The sequence below is a fragment of the Lissotriton vulgaris genome, chromosome 7, assembly GCF_964263255.1.
Source record: "Lissotriton vulgaris chromosome 7, aLisVul1.2, whole genome shotgun sequence".
In the NCBI taxonomy this organism is placed as follows: domain Eukaryota; kingdom Metazoa; phylum Chordata; class Amphibia; order Caudata; family Salamandridae; genus Lissotriton; species Lissotriton vulgaris.
In genome coordinates, this window is record NC_141695.1 from 603,219,820 (window position 1) to 603,238,473 (window position 18,654).

Consider the following 18,654-nt stretch of genomic DNA (forward strand, 5'->3'; position numbering starts at 1 on the left):
GATCTGTAAAGTCTGCAGAAACATGTTGACCAGTTAAGAATTTACTAGTAGCTGTTAGTTAAAACTACTAGACTCGCACTACTTTTTTATTGATTTAGAAGCAGTGAGGTGTTTATTAAAGTTTCTTGCCTCCTGTCTATCTAATTTTAACAACACTATTTTTTGTTTATTATCACATTTTGTTTCACATGCACTGCTTAACAGTAGTCTCCTGCTGCCCTAACTATCTGCTTATACATCACTGGGTTGCATTTTGAGTCTACCTATAAAACAACTGTCGTAGACTACCTTCCTTCGTGGTATGGAGGAACCCATAAGATGACAAGGGCGGCACAGGTCGAATACTGATGGGTATTTTCTTCAAACCTGAATGAAGTACCCCTGGTAACCAAGTCTGTCAGTTGTAGAGTAAGCCATTTCCCTTTTGACCCACCGCTATTCATTTGTTGTTACTGTATTTCTGGGGACTATAGCAGTGTGTGGTCGTTAAGAATACCCCTGGACCCTCTAATACCTGTTTTGTTTAGGCTCAGTTCTTTTGCCATTCAATTTGAGTCTGCGAATATACCAGGTAGACACAGTGGCTTTGTTTACTATGGAGGTGGAAATTCCTAACAGTAGCAAGTTCATATAGTAAAGCTATTAATTATTGTTTTACTGCAACCTTTATTCTTCTTTTCTGCCAGCTCTTGCTTCAGATTTCATAAAGGGGAGTTCTTAACTATAACACTGACAGATGGAGAGATCACTAAAGAGTTTTTGGTTAAAGGTTGCAGGTTCAGAGTCCTTAGAGCTATATTGTATATTTAGTATTAGAACCTATTGGTGTCGCAATTGCTGTAGGCATTTGAAGAGTAGTTGGTTCTAGGTAGGCTCCTATCTACTACTAGAGATGCACTCATCGCCATCCTCATGCAGCCCATCGATTTAGACTTCACGATATTTGCTCAAGTCAATACCTCTCAACTTCTGCCATTTGATGTCTCTTCTGATTCTTCCTGACTAGACTGAGTTTGTCCCTGTTAAGTCAGTGGCATTCAACCTTACTTGTGAACTTGAATCCACTCTTTCAATGGCAGCAGTGACATTGGAGGCATAAAAAAATCCCCATTCTTATAGCACATTTATTTCAAATGTTTCAAAAGACTGGAGTATTAAACTAATCCCTCTCTCTCGTGAAATCCCCATCCTCCACTTGCTAAAATATTCTCTAAGGGATTAATTTTGATCCCAGGTCATCTACAAAGAGGAATATGTCAAGTGTTTCCCCTCTTTTTAGGTCTTCCCTGAGACAGAGCATGTGCAGAGCTTGCAAGACATTTTGTTTACTTACTGTGGTCTAAGAGCCTGCCCATTGCTTACTATTGGTTGGCTTCATTGTCACTCTCATTTCCTTGCGTCTCTTTCCTCAGCGCATGCCAGCTTTACTTTCTCTTTGGATGTTTGTCATTCCAGTGGGGCATCGCCAAAGTACCGCTTCTTTGCCCAGTGTGTGTCCACTCCACAGGTGCCTCTTTTGCAGGTACTTCTTTTGTTTTATGCTCACCCACCCCATCCGCGTTGTTATTGCTTTCCCCCTTGTTGCTTACCCCATCGCTCCTGCCCCTACGATGTTGCTTGCTCCACCACTCATGCCTCCCTGCCACTTTGTTGCTTGTCCCGTCCCTTCCACAACCATCCTGCAATATTGCTTGCCCCGTCCCTTCTGCTTTTCTTCTTGCCCTGGTCCCTCCAGCCCCCCCACCCCTTTCTTGCTTGCTTCATACCTCCTGCGCCATCCCAGTGTGTTGCTGTCTTGCCCCTCTTACATCCCTCACACTTTGTTGCTTGCACTGGCCCTCCCAATCCGTCTCGCTTTCTTGCTTTTCTGTGTCATTTCTTAACTTGTTCCCCTAAATCCTTCTCGAATTGTTTATCCCTCCATCCCCACTGCCCCTCCTCCACCATTGTTGCTTAAAACATCCCCCTCTCACATTGTTGCTTACCCCCTCCTGTCTTGCCAGAAAGAAAGTGCTTAGTCTTACCCAGGGCCGGCCGCATCATAATTCTTTTGTTCTTACTTTCAGCCATACAGCACAGTATCCGTGCTGCAGTACAACATGGCTATAAGACATTGACAAAGCCAAGAAATCTTGCACAGGCATGGCAATTCCTATTTTGCCTTTGTGACTGAGATACTAACTCAGCCTATTGAATGTAGACGTTGTAGATGTGGAGCCCTGCAAATTGTTGCTTTTCATCATGTGAGGATATTTAATATGTGTCAACGAAAATTAAGTCCGTCTTGAGCCCATTGTTCACAATTTTGATCTCCTGTTTGGATTTGGGATTATTTGTGCTATTTTGAAGATACTTAATAACAGGCTCTGTCATTGAACCTTTAGATGATGTCCTCAGTCCATTAGTTAGTTTGCATTAACTTTGGTGGTGTAGCAGCAGAAAAGTTTGAAAGCTGATTAAACGCTGGATTACATTTTTCACTTTAATCAATTAGTCAATCTTCTTGATATAATTTATTTTAACACAATTTTTAGACTTTTTGAGGATGTCAAGCTGTGCTTTTTTTGCAGCTGAGATCTCCTATGCACACCTTGAGAAATAAGTCTATGTTACAGTGAGGTTCTGGTGTTTCCTTGCAGTAGCACTTGCCGTGCTTTCCCAATTCTCTTCTCTCTGGTATGAATCATCAGATGCTGTAGAACCTCAGTTCATGTTGTTCAGGGTATTTGCATAGTATTATGGTGTTGTGGCAGGCTCAGGTGAATGCTTTAGAAAACAATTGCAAAAGGTACACGTGATAGACTGAGTGCTGAACAATAGAAGCTTTCATCCCCAGTTACAAAGATCTGGGTTTAATCCATTGTTCTTTTGCTCACCACGCCACCCCATTTATGACCCAGCCATATGCAAATCAGTCTTGACACAGGTCTTTATGGAAATAGTCCAACCCGAACGGCCAAGCCAGGTCCTCCCTGGACCAAAAACAAGCATTCTGGGACCGGTTTCGGGGCATCACCCCATATCAGCCAGTCTAGCTTGCATCCCGTGATGCAGCGAGCACAGGACAAATGCTGACAGTATTTGGTGCTTTAGTATCACACCTTTTCAGGCATTTTCATACCCAATTGGGGACAGCATTTTATATCTGATTTACTTTTCTTTTCATAGATTTTCTTCTTTGTATCAAATGTTTCACTGTGTACTTTTTTTAATTTCCAGTTTCTAGTAATGTTTGATAAACACACCCTTTTTCTCGTAAACCTCCGATGTTCATAATGCTCCATGAATTTTGGAACCTAATGGAGTATGCTACTCCGCTTTTATTGAAAGTGGAGTCACGCTTCCAGGTGTTTCCGTCCTGCGGTGAAAGGCTGAATGTGAGGCGTGGAACCAAATACTCTCTCTTCAGAAACAGAAACCATCACTGAAATTGTTGGACTGTAGAGAAACCAGGTGCTTCACCCACCAGGAACTACACATATGCTTCCAAAGTAATCTCTACATCATATGTCACCTTGGAGATCCTGATTTTCTACCATACACAGATTCTAGTAGGAAACTCCACAAGGGGGAATGATAGGGCAATAGCGGCACAGGTGAGGGTTTTGTTGATGGGTTCTAACTACAAAGTGGTGTGGAGAATCATAGAACCTCTGCTCTTATTTGTAGCATTTGTAGTTATTCTGAATTCACACTTCTGAGCATACTGGCACATATGAGATCTCGATAGGCTATTTTCTTGCTACCATCTCGCCTACTCCCCATAAGATCTCCTTTGCCCTGTAATGTTCTTGATGCTTTTCTTGCAGCTTATCTCTAACTTTGTATCTTTATCTTTTATCTCTGAAGGGATTCTGATGATGTTGAATCCGTCCGACAGAAGCTTGGTGATGTTACTGATCTGCATGGCCTCACGAGGTGCGCATCATTGTTAACACGATTGCACACTTTGAAGTTTAAACCAGACATCCATACTGCTATGTTCATGCAATGGTGTGAGCAGTAGACAATCTGTGTATTGAGTGATCACAGTCTCCTCATGTTATAGTATATAATGTGCTTATGGTATCTGTTCCTTGGTTTTGGACACCAACTTATCCCAATCTTACAGGTGGAAACAGTGCAGCATGTACTAACTCTGGCATAGGCACACATTTCGTTCATCTCCACAAATTGTGGCACTTGCACACATTTACATAGATGGTGACACACACCAGTCATATATTGTGCTTTGTGAAGACAGTAGACATACACGTGGACATTTATTCACAAAAAGTAGTGGCATGAGACATCTTGGACCAATTTTTACCTTATTGGTTTGACTTCTGTTCTATTATTACACCCTCAACAACTTCCAATTTATTGAAATGAGATCAGTGCAAGGCCTATTAAACTATAGAACGTGAATAGAGCTTGCATTTGGAGCCTTGTCTTCATTTTGTTATTGTCACTGCTTACATGGCCAATGACAGGATGGCATGCAAGACCAGTGCCTTGGGTGGCATTCGGTAATCCATGGAGATCTACCTTTACTACCACTGGCTATGCATATGTTTACGTGTACCAACATACTGCACTTAGTTATGGGGGAACTTATAGCAACTTTCATTCAGTAATGACTTTGAAAAGGTGATAATTGTTAGCAAATACTGGTTGTTAAATAGTATCACCTGATGCCATGAATTTTCACTGCAGGAACATGTGCAATCCTCCGTGATATGCCACATTACCAAATTTAGGGTTTGAGATGGCTTATTATTCCTCACCCTCCAGTTAAGAGTCTTCCTTCACAGTTGTGTGTAAAGTGTTCTGTGATGCTAGCCTAAAATGAATTGGCAGTGCCAGTGGGGGCAATGCGTGCAGCCTTTGTCAACTGCCTAAGTAAAAATGTGGGCCTTGGCTCCTGCATCTTTTCCAATCTAATCAGTTCTTGAGAGTATCAATAGAAGGTCCAGAAGAAATGATTGAGATTACATTCTCTAGAAACTGCTGAATGAAGGCTTCTTGGGTAAACCTCCTTAGTTGTTACTTGTATGAATTTAATTAAGACAGATTGTGAGAAAACGTGACTTCATTTATGGTGTATGTCGCACACAGGGAATTGTGCACCAGAGTGATTGTTTAAGCTCCATAAGTAATGCACAAAACGTATATGATTTTAGTTATTTCCTGATCTCTAATAACTGGCTTATGCACAAATAGGCTTAAGGCAGTGAGCAAGCAGTATTCTAAAATATCTACTTCTAATACCATTATAGTAGTCACTACTATTGGGAAATCATGACATGTTTACATACCTCCCTCCCAACTTTACATATTCAAATTTTAATACTTTAGTAGGTGATGACATCGGCGGCAAAATAAACAAACACATTAGACCTAAATAAAGTGTACCTCAGCCGGTGGCTTGCAATTCCAGTTCCTTCTAATGATTCAGATTGATGTTTCATTCCATGGACTAAAGGCCGTGTGCCAAAAAACACTTCCATAACTTCAAGAAAGCTATGCTTTCTGAATGGCCACAGTGGTACATCAACTGGTACCCTTCAAGTCATCTCAGCATTATACCACTGTAATCTTATACAAGGTAGATGTTCTCTGTAAAGTAAAATAAAGCAGTGCACTCTGCTTTACCCTTACAAGGTGTTGATGAACAATTATCACTATGACTCATTATGATATGATTTTGCATACTTTATAAACCAAACTTGCCTGGTTTAGTTTTTTCTGCAAACACATTGTTGTATGGTCTGCCTGCAGAATTCCTTGCATCATAGGGATAGCATGGTTGAGGAAAGTATGCAGTGCAGTTGCCTCCATATTTAGGGTGCTGTGTGACTTTCTTGTTCTTCCTCATGCCCATTTTTTCATCCCCAGGATCTTCAAAGAAGTTACAAAGGACAAAGGACAAGATGATTTTCTTGGGAACATTGTTGTCCGGCTGCAGGTGAGTGAGGGCCTTGGCTGATGTGACACTATAGTATCCCATCTTTGAGGATGGGACACTTTAGATGGCCGTTCTAGAAAGTATCCTGCTTGAGATCTCTCTTGCATCTGGCTTACATATAACCCAAACCTCTGTTTTGGAACTCATGTGTCCCAGTGTACTTCCTTAAAGTGGAATGGAGTTGTAAGCCCCCGTTTGCCATTGAGAGTTTTGACTGTCCTAATTGGCTTATGTTATACAGCAGGACAGTCTTAACAATCAGACACAAATGGAATTGGAGATATGTACTTGTTCAAATTATATATTTTTGGCGCAGAAGGACAGTTTGGCTCAGAATGCTACATTAAACCATTCCTTAAACTGAGATAGTTCCCCAACAAATCTCACATCACTGGGCAAGGTGTTTTTTCAGTGGTATATTGTCATGTTTGAGTGCTTTCTTCCAGTCTTCAGAAGCTATGTGTCTCATTGAGATAGCTTGATATAAATTGTTGCCATGCTAATAAAAGTATCGATTTAACCGACAATAAGCTGTAAATTCCTTACCTTTAAATTCTCTCCAGGTGCCTGACTGGATCTGGAGTTTTTTACAGCAGTATCTCTGCACGTCAGTAGAGGGTGCAGTGCGCCTCCATTGCGATGTCGACCATCCTTTTTCCTAAGTCCACCTGGCAAATGTCCACCACAGACCCTCATACTCTTTGTGTGTGGTTCCTTGGGGGGCACCATGATTCCGAGGAGTGCAAATCCTGCTGCCAACTTTGCCCGAAGGTGTTGCGGGAATGCCACAAAAAGCTCTTAGCGGCACTACTGTCACAGGCCTTGTAGTGTTCGCAATGTCGTTCTTGGTATAGAGAATGCTTGAATGCACGCTCCAGTAGTTGTTGCGGCAGGCGTTCCTCGTCCTCTATGTCCAAAGGTAAGTTGAGATGGTCAAAGGCGCGGCATTCTCGACTTAGCCGAGTACGCTCCGTGTCTCCGATGCCTCCGCCTGTGGAGTTGGTACAAGAATCTACCCCATGCCTTCCTACCTTCCCTGGAGACTGGGCGACTCTGGACCATTCCTCCCTAAATGCCATCTTCGGGCCTCCACCTCCCTCTGGTACGTCTTTCAGTGTCAAGGAGGTCAGAGGAGCATTGACTGAATCCACGTCGGCGGGGTCACTCTTAGCTCCTGCTAGGTCCTCTGGATCCATAGTCGGATCTGGGTCGGCTCTAGTGCAGTCCTTTGGGGTTCCCACCTGCAATGCTGCTGTCTCATCATCCGACAGCGACGTCAGTGGCACAGATCTCCGCTACACCACCTCCTCTATCTGACGCTGAGATGTCGCCGCATTGGTGCCAGGCGGTGCCTGGTGCGGTGCCGGTGTACAGTTCGCCTCAACACATTTCCTCCTTCTTTTGACGATCCTTTTTCTGTTTTCCTCTGGGAGAACAGGTATTTGGGGCTGAAGTAGAGGAGCTGGGGATTATGCACCCCATAGGCACTGCCCAGCGTCCTCTATATGATAGTTGGCTCACTGAGCTGGGTGAGGTTAGTGGGCTTGACTCCTCACCAGCATAAGGCCTCTTTTCCCCTCTTGGATTTGCTACAGAGGTGAGCTCCTACTTTGCTAAGGTGATGAGAAGGGTATCTGTTGTTCTAGACTTGCAGCTCCCTTCTATGCAAATGACCACTAACCAGTTGATTGACGACCTTCATCTGGGCCAAACAAGTGTAGAGTCTGTGCCTCCCAATATTGAAGAGTTATATGACATTTTGTTGGGACTTGGGCTAAGCCTGATATGAGGGCTCTTGTGGACAGGTCTATTGCACTTAGCCTGCCCCTGGGGATCTGGCCTGCCTTCTCCGGCATCCTTCCTTAACACCTTCCGAGCAGGAAATCCAGAACACTGGACAATTGTGGTAGGAATATTTTCTTCTCCACCAGTTCAGCATTACAGGCACTTGCGTTCTGCGAAGATTTTCTCATGCATTGTAGGATTCTGTGGCACATCTGCTACTCTCACTTCCAGATGAGATATGAAATGATCTTACCCAGATACTCCAGGATGGACCACTGGCGGCTAGGTTGATGAAAAGATGTGGTATGGATACCACCGATTCAGTCGGTCAAGACATTGCTTTTTCAGTGCCACTCCACCGTCTTGTCTGGCTCTACAACCCCGGTTTTTCGGAGGCTGTTCAGGCCACCTTCATAGACATGCCTTTCAATGGCATCCATCTGATCAACACACATGCCAATCCTGCATTGCCGCGTTTTAGGGACAGTCGGGATGGAAAAGAATCTAAAACCTTTTCTTTCTGTGCTGCCTGCCTCCCGAACATCCCATGTAAGAGGATTGTACATGGGATGCACATCTTTGCTTTACTTTCATATATGAGCCATTCCCTAGCTGAGTCCTATGACTTTTCTTTCCTCTTACCTTTCCACCTAAGGGTGGCACTCGGTGAGGTGTTCTTACTTTCTTCAGGTCTTATTATTTCTTCAAGCTGTCAAAGACAGTTTTTACCTTCCGCTATCTGGAATGTATCTGCTTTGCTTTATGGCCCCACATATGATGGTACAGGGTTTTCTTCTTCTTCTATTCTAAAGATAGTCTTAATAACAGAGTAATCATTTTATGCATGGTATTTTGCTCCCATTGTGTGAATGCAGTATTGCCTATGTTCCCTGTTCTATGTGGACCGTCTTCTGTATACCTTATAGGCATTCCTAAGTATGCTTATGTTAGTTTAGTATCCACTACAGGGGATTTCCAATTATGAACCTCTGGGGAGATGGTGCACATAGCTTTCCGCCTATCGCCAGTGCCCCTTTTTTCAGGTGTACTTCTCAGCCTTGCTTCACTCCATACAGCATTACTTATACTCGATTTGTTGGGAAGTAATATAACAGTGGGACAGGTGTTATAGTCCATAGCCTGCAGTATATTGCCCATCCCTGGCCTAGGCAGTGTTCCCACATGGACTGTTCCCCTATCACTCCTCTTCTGGCGCTCGAGGCGCCGGTATAAAAACAAAGGACGCACTCGCGTTCTGGAGATTGCAATCTTGACCCCTGAGGCGTGAGCCGGGTGGTTACTCATTGTAATTACTTTTAAATATTATTGTATCCTTTTCCCTTGTGTCCTCCCCCCACCCTGAAACTGCCCCTGGCATTAGCGCTTGGCGCTTGAAAGCTTCACTCTAATGCTGCCAACTTAGTCACCGATTTTAAGGTGAAGCACACAGTTTTTAAAAATCACATTCTGCACAATCAGGTTAGCGGCGGCAGATCTACTTGCTTGCCTCTACCCTTAACGACCGGCTGAATACAAGGTCGTGTTCACTGGGGGCTCGGGCCGAGATTTCGGTGGCGGCCATCTTCGATAGGGATCTCCTTTTCTGGCGCTCGAGGCGCCGGTATAAAAACATACGGCTATGGCTCCGCGCAGCGGACGCATACAGCGGGCGCGCCGTATTCGCGCCGGAGTCAAGCCTGAGTCCTGCCCGTCTGCGCCCGTCCGCGACCGAACGTGGCACGGGGCAGGACTCCATGCCCCAAAGACAGACAGGGTGGATTACCATCTGAGAATCCAATACGCAAGCTCAACCCTATTAGAAATGGGTAAGATCTCTAATAAATCATGTCTGCACACCATTGACCCTAACATGATGTTACCGTCACATTGTAATATATGTAACAAACCGCTCCCCACTCTCCAGAACCACGACGTCCCCAAGACCAAATTAAAAATGATGCTGCTCAATTGTAGGTCCATGATAAAACATAAGACAGAAATACACGATCTGCTGCAAAACTGTGAATTCGATGTTATGTTTCTGATGGAAACATGGTTAGAAGAATCCTCCTCCCCGGATATCTTAGAGACAGTGCCCTCGAACTACAGTCTCCTAAGAATCGACAGGCCAAAACAACGCGGTGGAGGACTTGCTCTGATTTTCAAAAAGGAACTTGTATGTACTCTCACTAATAAGACCATCACGAATAGTGAATGTGGTACATTCTCTATAAAATTATCTCCATTTACCACCATTACTGGTCTTCTCATATATCCCCCTCCAGGCACTGCTACACCTTTCTGCAATCAACTCCTAGAAGTAGCCACCCAGCTAGCTATAAGACATAACAACTTCATGATTTTAGGTGACCTCAATCTTCACCTTGAAGACAATAATGCTAAAGACGCTCAAATACTCAAAACAGCATTACATGCGCTGGGAATAAAATTGCTATCCACCAACCCAACGCATCAACATGGGCATCTCCTTGACCCTATATTTGCCACATGGGAAGATATTGAGATGCTCCCCCCGGTCCCAATAATATGGTCTGACCATCATATTAGTACTTTTTACATCTCTACTAACATTACTAAGAATGTTCCCAATAAACCGCTGTCTGCAAAATGCCGAAATTGGAAAAACTACACCCCTGAACGCCTGATCAGCGAATTAGAGAAACACCCTCCTCCGGTAGGTCAGTCCCTACTAGAAACATGGAACAACTATGAACTTTGGCTAGGTAAGGCATTAGACAACATCGCCCCGTGGACCTCGAAACCCCCTGTCAGGAGAACCAAATCAGAACCATGGTACTCAGAAAAACTAAAAATCGCAAAGACCCAATGCAAAGCAACAGAACGCATATGGAGGAAAAGCTACTCTCCCGAGCTTAAGGAAATTTACAAATCGGAACTAAAAATATATCAGAAAATGGTAAGAGAGGAAAAAAGCGCCTTTTACAAAATCAGAATTGAAGAGGCAGCCAACCCCACAAAAGAACTTTTCCGTATCTATAAAGAACTAACAGACACAACGTGTTTAGATACGCAGGACACATATTCCAACGACATATGTGAACAAATAGCTGACTTCTTCATCGAAAAAGTCGAGAAAATCCACGCCACTTTCCCCAAACCCTCTATATTAGTAAAAGAGGCAAGGACCACGACCCCCCTTACTCAAAAACCTACCCTTACTCAATTCATTACCCCTGATAAAAAAGACTTAATCACCATTATGAATAGCATACATTCTGGTTCCCCTACCGATGTATGCCCTTTGGACAAAAGTAAACACATTATGGAAAGCTTTCTTATAGATCACATAAGAAATATGATAACCCTCTCATTTCAAGAATGCAATGCCAGAGGCTTGGAAAACAGTGCAAGTCATCCCTCTCAAAAAAAAACCAACATCCTTATCACTCAATTTCAAAACCTCAGACCCATCTCCCTCCTGCCACAATGTGCCAAGATTATAGAAAAAATAGTCAACAAACAACTCATGGCTTTTCTTGAAAAGGAAAATGTACTCCACCCCACTCAATCGGGTTTTAGACCTGGCTATTCTACGGAATCAGCTGTGCTATACTCAACAGAATGCATCCGCAAGATGGTAGACGAGGGAGAAACAGCAGCGTTGGTCATGTTAGATCTAAGCGCAGCTTTCGATACTGTGCTCCATGCCACGCTGCTGTCCCGACTCTCACACATAGGAGTGAAAGACCATGCTCTGGCTTGGTTCAAGTCTTTTCTCTCTAAAAGATCGTTCCAGCTGCACTGCCCACCCTTTAAATCATCTTCTCTTGACGTGAGCTATGGGGTTCCTCAGGGCTCAAGTTTGAGCCCTACCTTATTCAACATCTATATGGAGCCCCTGGCTCGCGTCATAGAGAACTTTGGGGTGGGCATGGTCAGCTATGCCGACGACACCCAGCTCATGTTCAAGCTCACCCCAGACAGCGAGAAATATGCCACCAATTTCTCTGCATGCATGACTGCTGTAGCCACCTGGATGGACAACAATTGCCTCCGCTTAAATGGAGACAAAACAGAGGTGTTGGTGGTAGGGAACAATACTTCAATATGGTCCCAGGCATGGTGGCCCACGGCCCTGGGCGATCCCCCCCCCACCCTGTAGAAAAGGTCAGAAACTTAGGGGTTATGATTGACGCGGATCTTTCGGGAAAATCTCAGGTCAGCAAAATCACAGGCAAATGCTTCGGCACTTTAAAAACCCTACGAAAAATCATTGATCTCATCCCTACTGAAGCCAGAAAAACAATAGTTCACGCGCTCATAACTCCCCACTTGGACTATGGAAATGTTCTCTTATTAGGCCTTAACCAAAAGCAGTTACACCAGCTACAATGCATACAGAATGCAGCCGCCCGCATGGTACTGGGTCTTCCCAGAAGAACATCCTCCAAAGCGGCCCTATCCAAACTTCACTGGCTCCCTGTTAGGGAAAGAATCAAATTCAAAAGCCTCTGCTATGCCCATAAAATTGCCCACAATAAAGGACCTATCTATCTCAGAAATCTACTGACTATCCATCGTCCCATTAGAGACCTAAGATCTTCTGGAATGACACAATTCAAACTTCCCCGCATTTTCAGAGCTAGAATGGGAGGAAGATCCTTCCGCTACCTTGGAGTTAAACACTGGAATGCTCTCCCAGTTCATCTACGAATGGAACCCTCAGAAACGCTCTTCAGAGCCAAATTAAAAACGCACGTCTTCCCACAATAATTATTTTCCTTTTCCCCTCCACCCCTCTCCCTCTGACAGTTTTGTTAGCAGTTAGCGCGGGGACACACAGTTTATGCAGCCATGCGCTTTATAAATGCCTTATTATTATTATTATTATTATTATTACTGCATTTGGCACTTCTTTATTGTGCTGCGGTCGCTCTGCCTTGAAAAGATATACTCCTGCCTCTGTTCTCTCAGGCTTCCCTGTTGTGCCATCATGCTCAAGAGCTGGTTCTCTTGAACCACCGCCCTTGTTGTATTTAGACTAATTCCCTCCTGCCAGGGGATGTTTTTTACTTATTGCTTAAAGGGAATGCCTTGTGTATTTTTTGTGGCTAGCAACACTTATACGAGATTTCAGATACCTACCACAGCATTTAGTTGTCTCATTGGTCATTTTTAAAATATCGTCATCTGCCCTTTTTCTGTGTTTGTGGCTGTCTTTCATCTTGCATTTCCTTCTTCTAACACGTGTTCCTTGAACCCTATGGTTCTGTTTCTCTTGGGCGCAAGGGGCTTCCTTGCTCCTTTCAGACGCAATTTTACTGGTGGGTCTTTTCACTCCCCACAGGACGTGATACATTTTCTAACCCTCAGAAGTGTTATAACTAACCTTGACCTTATTTTTGAATTCCTTCTTCCTGAAGGATTACCCCCTCGTTCTGTCATTCATTCTGTTTTGAATGTGTGAGGTCCCCTTTTTTCCCCTCCATATACGAAGGCTTTTCTGTGTTTAGATTGATACCTTTCTGGTCCTATCTCTGTAGAAACATTATTTCCTGGCCTCAACACTTTTATGATCTACGTGTGCACTGCAACTCATTCTGTTGGTTCAGCTTTTCTTAACTGGTTCCCTGTTTTTGGACTACACCTCCCACCGTCCTCTTTTCGTGTGTTTTTTGTCCCTAAACGACTACGCATTACATCTTTTATCCGATGCTTCAGCTAGGTCTTTCTCTGTCTGATATCTCTTCCTTTCGGATGTTGAGGCTGGATACTGTTCTTAGCCTTGTGTTTGTTGGCCTTTGTTTCAACTTAATCTTCTCATAGACAATCGCTGTGCTCTTGTTTTCTCTATTCTAGCTAGGTTTTTTCACACCTGCTGTTTTCTTCATGATTTTATATCAAATGCCTGGTTGTAGCCTTGCCAGTCAATTGCATTATTTTTATGTTGGGCTGCCATTTCTTGGATGTGTGTGTTGTTCTCCACATTCTCCATCCTCTTATCCAGCAGATTCCTGGGTTTGACCCTCGTATATGGTTCTGACATCATTGTAGTGACGGCTTCTGTCTGCGACCAATAGATATATATCTAGCTATATACATATGTGTACATATGTACATATATATGTACATATACATATAAATATATATCTATCTATCTATATATACATATATATATGTATATATATATATATATATATATATATATATATATATGTATATATGTATATATCTCTATGCTTCCGCTTTTCTTTTCTTCCTATATGAGTTATACATTGTTGCCGTTTCTACGGTGTTAACACTCTTCTTAACAGTTTTTTCTCAAGACAACCATTACTAGTTTTGTTGTATTAGACATATGCCTGTTCCAGCATTGTTCAGTGCTGTCTCCTCCATGGACGGTCTCTTTGATGCCTTCTCCTGTGTCTCTATGGAACAGTTTTTGCTGCTTTACATTTCTAAAGCAAGGGGATAAAGCTCAGTGGCATCGCCTATGGGCTCTGGTTCATCAAGTCATGGCGGAATATAGACCTCATCTTTGGAGTGCTCTGTACTATGTTTCTGTTGAATGTTTTCTTCAGACACATTTTTGTTCCTTTGCCACGGGAAGCACTGTTCCATGCTTTCAATGTCTTTGACTTCCGTTGCCTGTTGTCCTTATCACAGTTCTTAGGGTGAAACGTATGCGTTTGCCCACCTAAATTCCTAGGAGTGGCCAGTCTCTTCTGTTTTATTATAGGCCGGCTGGTACTGTTCAGGGATTGTAGGCAAGATCAGTTCGCAGACGCCCAGCCGGGGATGGTTTTGCTATGGTATCTAATTTAAAGGTAAGGAATCTGCAGCTAGATGTCTCTATCAGATAAAAAAGTTGCTTACCTTCGGTAATGCTGTATGTGGTAGAGACAGTTTCTAGCCACAGATTCCTTACCAACCCTCCCATCCTCCCCGTTCTGCTAACTGGTTTCTCATTTAACCTAAAAGATCCCTTTTTTGGCATTGTGATGCCTTTCATTAGGACTTCATACTCGTTTGTAAAAAAGATGTCTCTTTTTTAGTACACTGTTTCCAATGGCAGTTTCTATAAGTGGCTCCGCGTTTTCAGCCCGGAAAATAGTCACGAAGAAACTGACGCCAGTGCTTCAGGGGCGGGCGTATTTGGACTCTAGCACGAATTATGAAATGAACAAAAGGCACTTGCTTAAACCTATTTACATAAGGTTATACATTTATACTATTTAGGACGAACTGTGTAAAATGGAACAATGAACTTGAGTTGCATTTTATTTAAAACACAGAGGGGCATTATTCAATTGAAGTCTAGATTCTCTGCCCATGAACCTGCTGTATGTAAACAGAATGGTACGATACGTACATGTAATGTGATCAAGTCCGTCTGTACATCCGAAAGGCCATATGGCGGAAGGCAAATAATACTAAAAAAGAAACTGCATCCATGTCTGCTCCATTTGTTTTGAGGAAATTGAGTAAACAAACGTAGGACTGATATATATGTATATGTAATGCATTAACAGAATGTACAGGTGGAATCCTCTATGTACAAATGTAAACATAAAAACATTGTCATCATACAGAATGATAGGATGCACATTTAGTTTTAATAAATTCTTAAAATAAGCAAAATTAGGAAACAATTTTAAGCAGTTGTGTATCTATATCCACTTTAGAAATATTTAACCTTTAACTATGAAAAGAAAAAAGATACCTCTATTTAAAGATGCTCACCTTATTGGAATAGATGTTGTAATACTGGCTGTCACATGGCTGCGTCACTGCGCAGTGTTGATTCCAGGCAGTAGTGCTGCATGAACTTGTGAGTGCTTTTCCAAGTGGCTGGGTTAGGGAAAAAAGTCAGAAGAATGACAGACTTGTCAAGGTGAAAATGTGAAGGAACCTTTGGGGTGAACCTTGGGTTTGTTCTAAGAAGCACAAACTCATCCCTGAAGTGAAGAAAGGGTTCTTGAGTGGTAAAGGCCTGTATCTCACTGACTCTTCTGGTAGATGTGAGAGCAAGGAGAAAAGCAACCTTCTCAGTGAGATTTTTTTTTTAACAGATTTTATTCATCAAATGACACATGGAGAGCAGGGCTCTGTAACCCAGAGACATCTGCACAATAAGTACAAGGCAACATGACTTCGACTTTCCAATAGAAAACAAGGATAAAGAGCAATACAGATGATAGAAACCCTAGGAAAAAAACCCACCCAACAACCCAATTCCCCCCAGTCGCACTAACAGCCTCCTAGACACAACTTGGGCGTGGTGTGAGAGGCCGTCCATTCGGGCCCACTATACTGGGGAGGGGCTGGGAATGAAACAACCCCTGGCAGAGCCAGTGAAGCATCTTGCTAGATATATCCCCCCATTGATAGATCCTGATGCACGTTGCCAGGCAGGTTAGGCAGGCCTCATCCCTGAGAAGGGCTGCATAGTTCTGTTGCCATATTTGATGACCCCCACAAGCCCCTACTACGATGATCAAGATCCACTATATTCGCCTCTGCTTGGAGCAGAGCCTCCCTCCGAGTCCTACGGGCTTCCGCGCAAAAGAAATATCTACTCCCCACAGGGTGGGCTTCATTGTCGCCCATATAGGTTCAGCCTCTGAAACCGACCCCACATTAAGCGTCAAATATTGATCCAGCGCACTCTCCAGGCACTCCCTGTAGTCTGCCTTCTGGAGGTTCCATGTTGAGAGGCGCCAGTGGAAGGGCCCTCTTGCCCATTCCATCTGTAACGTAAGAGTCAAGGGCGAGTGATCAGAAAGACCCCTCGGAAGTATGTCCGCCTCCACCAACCTAGCCGCAACTGCTCGGAGCACAAACAGATAATCAAGACGAGAGTAGGAATTGTGAACCGCAGAGAGATGTGTATAGCCCTGGGCCTTTCCGTGCATTCGGCACCAAGGGATCCACCCAATCAAGCCCAGATACTAACGAGTAAAGTTTGGTAACTTGGTTAGCAACCACACCCTCCCCGGTCTGCCAACCATCCGAGGCCACATCCAGTATGTAATTCCAGTCCCTCCCCCTATCACAGACAGGCCATCCGGCATATCCGCTCATAGTGACATAAGCTGCTCAATTAGTCCCCATAAAAGCGGAGGGGGGCATGGAAGGGGGGGCATAGACACAGCCCAACACCACTGGTTCCTCTGATCATGCCCTGCAGAAACAGATAGCGCCCCTGGGTGTCTGTCCACGTCTTAAAATATGTGTATATAGGACTCGGCGGTGAATCAAAAGTGCTTTCCCCCATATCCCCTGCACAAACCTGGAATGGAACACCTGTGCGTAGCTGTATCGCTGAAGGCAGAGCACCTTTGAGCCCCTGAGATGTGTTTCCTGTAGCAGGAGTATGTCGGCATGGGCCCTCTTAGCATGATGGAGAATTGCCCCCTGCTTGATTTTATCGAGGGCTCCCCTGACATTCCAGCTTACCATTTGGAGAGTTTCAGGGGATACACGGGCGCCATCAAGTGGAATGGCCATGGACGACCCTGATGGAGTAGATGCGTGCAAAGGAAAATATGTGGTGCAAGCCTAGGGGCTAACAATACAACAATGAAGTGCGACTTGTTGACAAAAACATAAGCAACCCAACAAAGCCCCCACCCTATACTTCAACATCAATAAAGCATCTATCGCAGAGGGTGCCGCCCGCAGAACCCAACAGGGACTCCCGGCACTCCTCGACCAATGGATTCCCAAAGTACAGCCCAAAAGCGTCAGGCAACCTCTGCTAGAAGTCCAACAGAGAAGACTGCCTTCACGTGAACACCTCTGATCCAAACAACATTGTCTAAGTTACCAGGAACTGCGAACTCCCCCTCTGTTTAGGAGCCTGATATATTCTTCCGGGAGGCTGATCCTGCCTGAGAGGATGTACTGCAGGAGCGGGATTGGCGTCTGGATCTGGAACGCCTGCAATCTTTAAGCTTCGGTTGAGGCTGCTTACGAGCTGCCTCACTGGAGGAGAAGTCTGAGTCCTGCCGAGGCGGTGTATGAGGTCTCAGCCGCACCGTCTCATCTGTAAACTGGAACACCTCTTCTGGTGAGTCGAAGAAATGGATCCGGGAGCCATACACCACCCGCAGCTGGGCCGGATACAGCAGAGCGTATGGAAGCTTGAGATCCTGAAGTCGAGCCTTGGCCGACAAAAAGGACTGTCTCCGTTGTTGGACCAGCTTCGTGTAGTCGGTGCATAAGGGCCCTATGAGCACGCTCTATCATGAAACAGCGGGACAAGGACTCCGGGGGCAGCCAACTCTCCAGCCATTGAGTAAGGAACTGTTCCATGTCCCCCCCCCTCACATCCCTCCGGAAAGCCAACAAAGCGGAGGTTATTACACCTGGCACGACCCTCTGCGTCCTCCACGTGTCTTGCCAGGCCCTGCTGGGTTGTCTCAAGGGTGGCTACCCGTTTCTGCAGAATGGCGACTTCGTCCTCCACCTCAGAGATATGCGTTTCGGTCTCCGTGATGCGGGCCACAGCATTCCACAAGTCTTGGCGGAGGAGCATCAAGGACATCCCTAGACTGCCTAATAACGGCCATGAGCGCAGCATGGTCCGGTATGTCAGACCCAGTTCCCTGCGCCCCAACAGGCGCCACCGCCGCGGCCCCAGGGCCGGTGTATTTGTTGAGCGTGCTCTGTTTGGCCGAGCCACCACTTGTCTTGTCCCTCGTCATAGCGTCCACTGGGCCCTCCTAACGCCAGACGACCCAGCATCAGCCTGTCTGGCCGCAGCACCCAAGGATCACAGGGCCACCTGCATAGGTATGAAGAGACGCACGACGGGGTGGACCCCGGCATCATGAATCTGAGTCCTGCGTGACCCGACCTGGCTGCCGAGCTCAGGGGCCCAGCAGGCAGCAAGGAACAAGCGCCGAGCCGAGGGGGCCCCCGGGGGACGTGCAGAA

The 18,654-nt window shown here is 44.8% G+C and overlaps 1 protein-coding gene across 4 annotated transcripts in view; it reads left to right on the forward strand.

The window, feature by feature from the left end:
* The window catches only part of UNC13D (unc-13 homolog D), a 707,512-nt gene that overhangs the window by 284,427 nt on the left and 404,431 nt on the right, over nt 1-18,654 (forward strand). For all 4 annotated transcript variants that reach the window (XM_086930728.1, XM_086930726.1, XM_086930727.1 and 1 more), the window contains 2 exons: nt 3,850-3,918; nt 5,878-5,947. In XM_086930728.1, the coding sequence (XP_086786854.1) occupies nt 3,850-3,918; nt 5,878-5,947 (139 nt within the window). The remainder of the gene's footprint in view (nt 1-3,849; nt 3,919-5,877; nt 5,948-18,654) is intronic.